This window comes from Anguilla rostrata, chromosome 14 (genome assembly GCF_018555375.3).
Source record: "Anguilla rostrata isolate EN2019 chromosome 14, ASM1855537v3, whole genome shotgun sequence".
Classification (NCBI taxonomy): domain Eukaryota; kingdom Metazoa; phylum Chordata; class Actinopteri; order Anguilliformes; family Anguillidae; genus Anguilla; species Anguilla rostrata.
In genome coordinates, this window is record NC_057946.1 from 14,759,426 (window position 1) to 14,768,353 (window position 8,928).

Below are 8,928 nucleotides of genomic sequence, written 5' to 3' on the forward strand. Positions count from 1 at the left end.
TATGCAAATCATACCAAACAATTCAATTAATTGAACTGAGGCCAATGATTTAAGACATTGTTCATGTTTCATATCTGACAGGTGGAGGCGGGACATCAGTGGTATCTGCAGGTGATCTATGTGATAGGGCCAGAGTTCACCTCTGGTCCAAGCACCCAGCGTTGGCCGAGACGGAGCCACAGGGACCTAGCAGACAGAACAGAACGGCTTGTGCTGGACGAGTCTCTCATCTATGACAATGAGGGTGACCAGGTGAAGAATGGCACCAACATGAAGACCCTGAAGCTGGAGGTAGAGTCTGAGGCGACCTTTGACCCACATACAGGTGGATCCATTGGAGGTGGCATTGCAGCTCTTGTGGTTGTCCTAGTTGTCCTGCTGGCTACGTGTTTTCTGTTCAAGAAGTGCAGGATGAAGAAGCGGTCACCCACCTATCTGGTGGAGGAGTACCCCCTAAACACGAAAGTGGAGGTGTGTCTGGAGAAAAACTTCAGCAGCATGCACTGCACTGTTCGAAAGGTCAACGTCCTCAATATGAACCAGCGTGCCTCTAAGGTCAAGGTTAAACAAGTCAACCTAGAGGTCAAACTCCACAACAACTTCAGTGAAGGCACAGAGGTTTGATCAAAGATGGGAGTACTTTTTTCTATTGTTACTTGTCATTTACACACTGGGATAGGCTCCAGAACCCCCGCGGCCCTGCCCAGGATAAGCGTGTATAGATAATGGATGGATGGATACTTGCCATGTACAAATAAGTTATTGTATTTTTATACAATCATGAAGAAGAACCGAACAGGCACTGCTGAAAGCCTGCAAGTACTTATTCTCTGGCCTTTCCATCTAGTGGTAATGTATTGTTATTGAGGGAACTGCCTAATTAGTGAGTCAGTTGTTCAATGAGTGAGGGACACTGCAAGTTCTTAGGCTGTGTCCTCAGTCACATCCAAAAAGGACAGGTGAAATGCTGGCTGGCAATGCTACATAATCAATTTCATACTTAAGCTACCTCCCAAGTCCAAAGGATTATCAAAGTTTGATTACAACTCAAACCTCATTACATTGTATGATGTGATGTCATTCCTTATGTTTAAGATCTTACAGAAAATCAGTGCTTCAGAGATTACAGAATAATTCAAATGTGTTGTTTTACATTGACTGTGAAAGAAACATGTATGGTGGTTTTTAGCACATTGCTCCTTTATGTGTTTAAATGCCCAACTTTGAACATCATAACGAAGCATTCGGCACAAAAGCACTTGAGAAACTTGTCTGCTGAAGTGCTCTTACTTGATGAGCCAGACATTTTCAGTATTGATGATGAATTTGGCATACACATACCCTCTACCTAAGTCACTGTGTTTAACAAGTCTGAAATATATAGGCTTGCACATTTATGAATGGAAATACAAAGTATACAGTCCAAAGTGATTTATTTTTGAAAGGAAAACATATATGATGGTGGAATGCATTTGCTTTATCACCTTGACTCTATAGTACAGTTTGCCGAATGCCTATAGGATATAGGCTGAGGAAGAGTTTGTACATTTGAACTACTCTAAGAGGATGAGTATTTGCTTGTTTTAGTGCCAGTGCACTTTATCCCGCTATCTCAATAGTCCTAGTTTATGCCTAAATGATGATCAACCTCAAAGTATTTCTGGTTATAACTCTGTATGAGTAACAATAGTAACTGTATATGTTGTGCTTCTGGACCTTGCTCCTCATTCTGTACTAATGTGTAAGGTATTGTACTACCCTCATATCATGCATTGTTATCAATTGATTGTTACATTTGTAGCTTCTCAAAGTTCAAGAATTCTCTTTATCAGTGTCCTGGGAGTACTGTGGTATCTAGTGACAAATCAATGCTGTATTTTGAATTATCGTTAACAGTGTGTAGTTCTATGTCTCCACAGTGCTTGCTGTAAACAATATAATTCCTGCTGGAATGACTTAACCACAATCAGCATTTTCATTTTATATTTCATATGTGTGTCTGTCTGTGTGTGTGTGTGTGTGTGTGTGTGTATATATGTATGTATGTTTGTACGTGGTGCTTTAGTTCCAGAAACATTGCTATAAGTACAATGCCTGGTTATCATGCTTTTTTATTTTTAAAAAATATAAGTATAATTTATTATTCTTATTTTTTAAAATAAAAATGTATCTATTGTAACTTGGTTTCCAATCCATGACTGATGTGATCTTCTTTAAGGAATAAAGCACAAAGTGTAAGAGTTTTAAATGTTTGCTAAGTGCGGGGCCACTATCTCAGAGAATAGTTGTCATGCAAGCAGGCTGCAACAGTTTCACTAAGGTGTGGCTGAAGTTGACAGTAACATACCTCATACTATCCCCAGAAGGCTTATGTTAAATCAGTCTGGGAAAATTTGACTCATTCATAAGCATCAGAAGTACAATACAACGATCCCAGTCATACATCGGTGTTCCTCAAATTACTTAAACTTGCACTGCTGCCAAAGAATTGTTGGATTAATGCTACAGATCATGCATGCTAATATATAATTCTTCACTGTCTGCACCATTAAAACAGAACACACTTCAGCTAACTATGGCCTCAGCAGCAGTCAACTAGAACTGAGCATATTGAGCTTCTTGCACAAAGTTGCTGGGAATGTCTTGTGAGTAAATAATTTAATTGTCTTCGTAGAGTAGGAAAGAATTATTAAAATAATTTGGTCTTTTAATACAGACCTGAGACAATCTTGCAAATGCATATCACATGCAAATGCAAATAAACCGAATCGGGTCGGAGCAACTTAAAGGGTTAATAATAATCATTTTTGAAATGGCAGGAGATCTTTACAGCATCATTTATGCCCATATGGCTTCCTACTGTTCAGATAAATTGCACATCGTACAATGTGGCATGTGATTCCATATTGAAATCATTTGATATACTGGCAACAGGCAACCTCTAGTTTCACCTGTAGGGGGGCTGCCAAAGGGATTAACAAGGAGGCCCTCTTGGAATTTGTCTTGGTACAGAGAGAGAGAGTACATTTTCTGACTCTTAAAATGCAGTATTACGGATATATGGAAAACTGTGGATAGCACACACACACACACACATACTTTAATATATACTGTAGACATGCATTATAGATAGTAACCGCTGTAAGACGTTCTACTATATTCACCTAAATATTTTGTGGTTGTAATTATAATTATTATTTGGACCGAAACATGTAGCTTAACATGACATATGTTTTACCAACATATAGATGCTTAAATTTCTAATTAAAATAAATAATTTAACAGATATGGACTCGTACCGGTTCACAATACACTTTTCCTCTTTCGTGGAGGTTACTGACATCATTTCCTTATGAAAGAGTGTTCCAACCCAGCTTCTACAGAAGGTGTGGTGCACGTTGGAAACTTGCTAAATCCAGTTCGGGTAAGAACTAAAATCTACGTATAGGACATTACATTATATACATTTACAGTACGTTTTTGTTGACATTTTATTTTACAAAGTTGCCAAACACAATTTAGCTATTTAGTGGAGAATCTACGTTTTTCTGAGTGTAGCAAGGCTTAGATTTGCAAAGGGCGAGGTTCAGTCTTGACTCATCGCGGATACCCGTTGCTACTTTATTTGCTAAGAACACAGGCTAATGCTTTCACTAGCCAGGATATTTCAGTGATTTAACTTTGAAGTCCGCTGGTAGTAGCTACACATCCTGTAACTAAAAGAATGCAGTGACGATGTGCAATTTTTTTGGTAGTCTTAAAATATAGAGAAAGATAAAAGAAATCGATTGACAATACACTCGTGTTCATAACCTCAATTCTCTGTTTTCCCAAATTATCAGAATTGGACTACCTTATCAGCTTCACCACACCGTTAGAATGGCAACTGTATGGGTAAGCAATTATTTATTTGAGGACCTGGCACATTTAGTGTCATATTTTTCTTCCATTCCGAAAATTTTCCACAGTTCTGCATACAGGGTACGTTGTAATATTGTAATGAATGCATTACAGTGAAAAATAAATCTGATTTTCAGGATGAACTGGATCTCTTGCTTGACTCCCCGTCTTCGCTGACAACCACGGTAAACTGAAACTGAAAGGATAATTAATTGGTTTTGCACTGACGTCGTATTTTGTGATACTTTTGATATGCAATCTTTTCTGTTACTTTTGTTTTAGTCTAATGTCAGAGGGACGATTAAAGACAGCGCTGGCTTCAATGCAGGCGCAGATGCAGCGGCTATACGGAAGGCCATTGAAGGCATTGGTAAGCTGTGTCTCCACCATTTAATTATTGTACGCAGTAGGCTAATTGTCTTTTTGCACCCATAACACTGGTATTTACTGTACAATGTTAAATGAATTATCAAGAAATATAACATAATAAGAAGTTAGGCTTCCAAATATGTGTGAACTACACATATTTTAATGTATGTATTTATATTTTACATATAATTTCAAATATGTCATATGTAAATGTACTTCAAATATATTGTGAAAATATATTCAAATATTCAAAACTTACCACGTATGCATATTTATGACATGTATTTACATATATTTAAATATAATAATGTTGAGGCATTGTATGCATATATTGAAAATATATTTAAATACATGTTAATGTATGTGTTTCATACATGTATAACACAATATATCTGAATACGTTTGAACATCCTGCCATTTATTTAAATGTATTAAATTGTAATGAGCAAAGGACATATCTGCCATCTCTGCTGCTATGTGCCTTATGTAACACCCTCCTGTTCCTAGGCAACATACGTAACTTACTGGCATAAACACGTTGAAATAAATTATGTTTAGTATATTGAACATGCATACAGGTGTGTATACCTGTATAGGTGCTCACATGTAGTTAATAATATTCATGGAGAACATAACACCAATAGCATCTGTTTATTTTGTATGTAGTCTATATACTCTATGCTTTTCCAATAGAAGTGAAATGGAAATGAATGGGTCAATGAAGAGTCATGAGATTGGCAGAACACTCTCTCACAGTGTGATATACATATCAGGTATATACACATATGAAGCACAATAGGAGAAATTAATTTGGATTCATTTTTCTCACCAAGGCACAACTGAGAAGACTCTGATCGATATTTTAACCCAGAGAAGCAATGCCCAGCGCCAGCTCATCAGTAAATCATACCACGAAGCAACAGGGAAGGTAATATAGTTCTCGTACCAAATCTGTGTGATCAGATTTGGAATCATGCAAGGTAGTGCATGATTAGGAATGAATGTTCTTACTTTAATTGTAGAACCTCATTGATGACCTAGAAGGAGACACCCATGGTGATTTTGAAGACCTGTTGGTTGCACTTGTGACACCCCCAGCAGCCTATGATTGTCATGAATTTCTCGGTGCTGTAAAGGTACTGTACATTCCTATGAGAATACTTTTAAAAATACCTGAATTTTGCTATTTAGATGTGTGATAAAATTCTATGTCAGTTCAGATGGACTTTTCTACCAGTTCTAAATTTCATGTATTACTGTTGGCTGAATGTTAATATTAATTTCCATTTCGGGTTTATTTTATACACTTCCTTAAAATCTTTCCTCACAGATAAGGACAAACTATGTTATGAGACATTAATGATAATTTTGTCCTGACTAAAATGTGATGGCTATTTCTTGTGGGTCTAACAGGGAGCTGGAACAACAGAAAGCACTTTAATAGAAATTTTTGCCTCAAGATCTAACAAACAACTTAAGGCCCTCTCTGATGCATATTTAGCAGGTGAGAATTTTCTTTTACTTTTTAAAACAATTATCAAGCCACTTACCAACTATGTAATGTTAACTGTTGTGTTACCTGGTTGTTGTTCTTTCTCCATAGAAACTGGTAAGCCATTGATTGATCGCATCAAGTCAGAAGTATCAGGGGACTTTGCCAAGGCCTTACTCATCTTGGCTGAAGTAGGTCATGAGATGTTTACAAATAGAACATTATTCAGTTGTTTATATAGTTGATTTTTGTGAATCGGTTTGCATTGCTTTCTGTTCAAGGCTCTTTTCCCTCATTTTGCTTTTTCTTCATATCGTGATGCTAAAGGGAAAGAGAGATGAGAGCACACAGGTGGATATGGGGAAAGCCAAAACGGATGCAAAGGTGAAGGATATACATGGCATCGGTACCACATCAATTTGGCAGTGACCTAATAGCATACTTGTTTGAATTTCTTTTTTAAACTTTGGTCAATTGTGTCTAGTATAGCCTATTGGAGAATTATGTCTCTTTTTGTGATCCATTGTTTGCTCTGTGGTAGACCCTCTATGAAGCTGGGGAGAAGAAGTGGGGGACAGATGAAAGCAAGTTCATTGACATCCTGTGCCACAGAAGTGTGCCTCAGCTGAGACAAAGTATATCCTAAAACCGTTCAGTGTGTTCCTGCTCTGTTTATGCCTTATTGATGTTTTGACTGACATTCTCCTGGCTCCTTTCTCACAGCACTGGTGGAGTACAAGAGCATAAGTGGCAAAACCCTTCAGCAGAGCATTGAGGGTGAAATGTCAGGAAATTTGGAGGATCTGCTGGTGGCCATTGGTAGGCTATTACAGTTTTTTAAAAGTTCTTTTTTCCTGAATTTATTGTCTGCAGTCTTAGAACATGCAAAACATTTAGGGAGAAACAATGTGTCAATGCATGTGTATCTCATTAAACCTTATGAGGATCCATATGGATCACAATGCTTTCTTACTGTAAAACTTTGTTTCAGGTGCAGAAATAGTATGAGAATCTTCCTCATGTAATGTGTGCACTCTCAGCATGTTCTATTACTGGAGTGGCTGGAATATGTCTGGCAAAAAACAAACACTGACATTGTCCCTTTTCCAGTAAAATGTGTTAAAAGTGTCCCAGCGTACATGGCTGAAAGGCTCTTCAAAAGCATGAAGGTAAGAACCATGCTCATGCCAAAACTCTAGTGTGCACTAAAATTTCTCAGGTCTGAGGAAAACATCCAAAGCTAGTGATTGATGTAATGCTTCCCACCCATATGAGAAATTCCTCCCGAACTGTGAACCTGCTCACGTGTTCAGCTTTCAGCCTGTGGAGCAGGGCTGTGGCTCACAGCATACTAATCCACTGGAATTACTGGTGCTTCACAGGGAGCGGGAACCGATGAGGCCACTCTGATTAGAATAATGGTCAGCCGCTCAGAGATTGACATGTTGGACATCAGGGCTGAATACAAAAAGCTGTTTGGCTATTCGCTCCACTCCAGCATTCAGGTGAGTAATCCCACTTTTTGGTCTGCTTAGTCAGGAACAATGCATTCACTGCTCCAAGGACAGAAGTCATGAAGGTGCCATTCCCTTCAAACTGCTAAAACTGCAATAAGTGTAGTTTGTCTTGAGTTCATTCCGTAGAAAAGACATGTATCAGTCAGCAGAAACAGCCTCTGGTCAGTTTGGTGCCTGCATTATGTCTGCAGAAGCTAGACATGAAGTGTCCTCATCTGTCTGGAGCTTAACCGACTGAGTACTGAGTAAAAAGGAGACGTTTGAGATAACGTCTTGAAAGAGAATGTGTTCTTGTCTGCTCTCCCAAAGTGACAGAGCAGGTCAATGAGTGATGATCATAAGCATGCACAAACTAGGCACATGGGGTACAAGTAATGCAAGCAAAAAGACAGACTTAATTTCATGCAGATATGGTAAAAAGAGTTTAACATGATGATTGATATTACAATTGATGCGGTCCAATAATGTGTTGCTGAATAACGTTAGTCACTTAAATTAGTTTGCCCATTTTTGGCTAGTTTAGGTCTAACTTTGGTGTAATTTGCAAAGTATTATACATTTTGTAGCATTACATTAAAGTTATTTTGTATCTTGTTTTGAATTTTAGTCAGAAACCTCTGGGGACGTTCGTACAACTCTGCTGAAGCTCTGTGGGGGAGACGACGCCTGAGCCAACCACTGGCATTCATAAACAAAACGTTTTCAATAAAAAAATGAAGACACGTTTATTGAGATAATGTTGCAATGGGTGAATGCTGTTGTCCCAACAAATCAAAGTAACATTATCAAGTTGCCTTTATTTCAAGACAAATCATTTTCAACTCCTTATCCAAACCTTTTGACTGAAATGTTATTTTACCATATTTGTATGCTAGAATTTAGCAAAGATTTATAAGAATTAATTTCAGGCTGATTTTCTAAGACATTATCTATGCTCTTTTACTTTGATTTGATTGTTATAAAATAAATGAAAAAAAAAATGTAAACCAAGTAACCACTAATTGTAAATTGTGATTAAAGAAGTAAAGGAATATAATTGTTAAATCATATGTACAGCAGGTGGCAGTCTTGGTTAAACATAAATAAATCATGACCACCTCCAACAAATTGAATTTTGTCAAAGAAAATTATGCCTATGCAGAGCTAGAGGATTTGTAATATCACTATGCTGTTTGAAGACTATATCCATGGAAAGTTGCTTGTAATAAGGCATGTATTGTATAGCATTACACTTCATCCTTCACTGAGCATTAAGGTTATGTGAAGTCAGTCTCACAATGATTTATTAATGAGTGCATTCATTTTATATTCCAAGGATAACCCTCTGTATACAGATAAAAGCAGTATAAGTCTCACGTTTTGTTTGATGAATTGTCATTTTTCAATATTAAGTTTTAACAGCATGTTGCAGCTTTTCTTATAAAGTAGGAAAGCTGGAATCAGTTGAGTGACTGAATGGCACTATAGCAGGAAATTTGATCAGACCATATAGACTTCATTCATTTCATTTAAGTTTTATTCAATTTAAATGTTTACATTCTACAGCCAGAGCCTGAGCATGGGAAGAAAAGCACTTCAAATTTCTGCCTTCAGACTGGTGGGGTGGAGATCAGTCAATGGACATTATACAATCTAGCCAGTTTCCAATCT

At 37.5% G+C, this 8,928-nt stretch overlaps 2 protein-coding genes across 3 annotated transcripts in view; both read left to right on the top strand.

Annotated features, from left to right (window-relative positions):
- Positions 1-2,191, top strand: part of LOC135239890 (extracellular matrix organizing protein FRAS1-like) — an 82,599-nt gene extending 80,408 nt beyond the window's left edge. The window contains exon 67 of the mRNA XM_064308892.1: positions 82-2,191. Coding sequence (XP_064164962.1) covers positions 82-624 — 543 coding nt within the window. The 3' untranslated portion in view covers positions 625-2,191. The remainder of the gene's footprint in view (positions 1-81) is intronic.
- A 1,126-nt stretch (positions 2,192-3,317) lies between these two features.
- Positions 3,318-8,633, top strand: LOC135240216 (annexin A3-like). Of its 2 annotated transcripts, none has more exons than XM_064309606.1 (14): positions 3,318-3,424; positions 3,843-3,894; positions 4,038-4,085; positions 4,183-4,270; positions 5,103-5,197; positions 5,292-5,405; positions 5,683-5,773; positions 5,873-5,952; positions 6,089-6,145; positions 6,303-6,396; positions 6,485-6,580; positions 6,872-6,930; positions 7,144-7,266; positions 7,886-8,633. In XM_064309606.1, the coding sequence occupies exons 2-14, from the start codon at positions 3,880-3,882 to the stop codon at positions 7,946-7,948; spliced, it is 1,023 nt and encodes a 340-aa protein (XP_064165676.1). In that variant the 5' UTR covers positions 3,318-3,424; positions 3,843-3,879; the 3' UTR covers positions 7,949-8,633. The 2 variants fall into 2 exon arrangements, with proteins under 2 accessions (XP_064165676.1, XP_064165674.1); XM_064309604.1 differs by having other exon boundaries at positions 3,348-3,423; positions 3,825-3,894.
- The last annotated feature ends 295 nt before the right edge of the window (positions 8,634-8,928 follow it).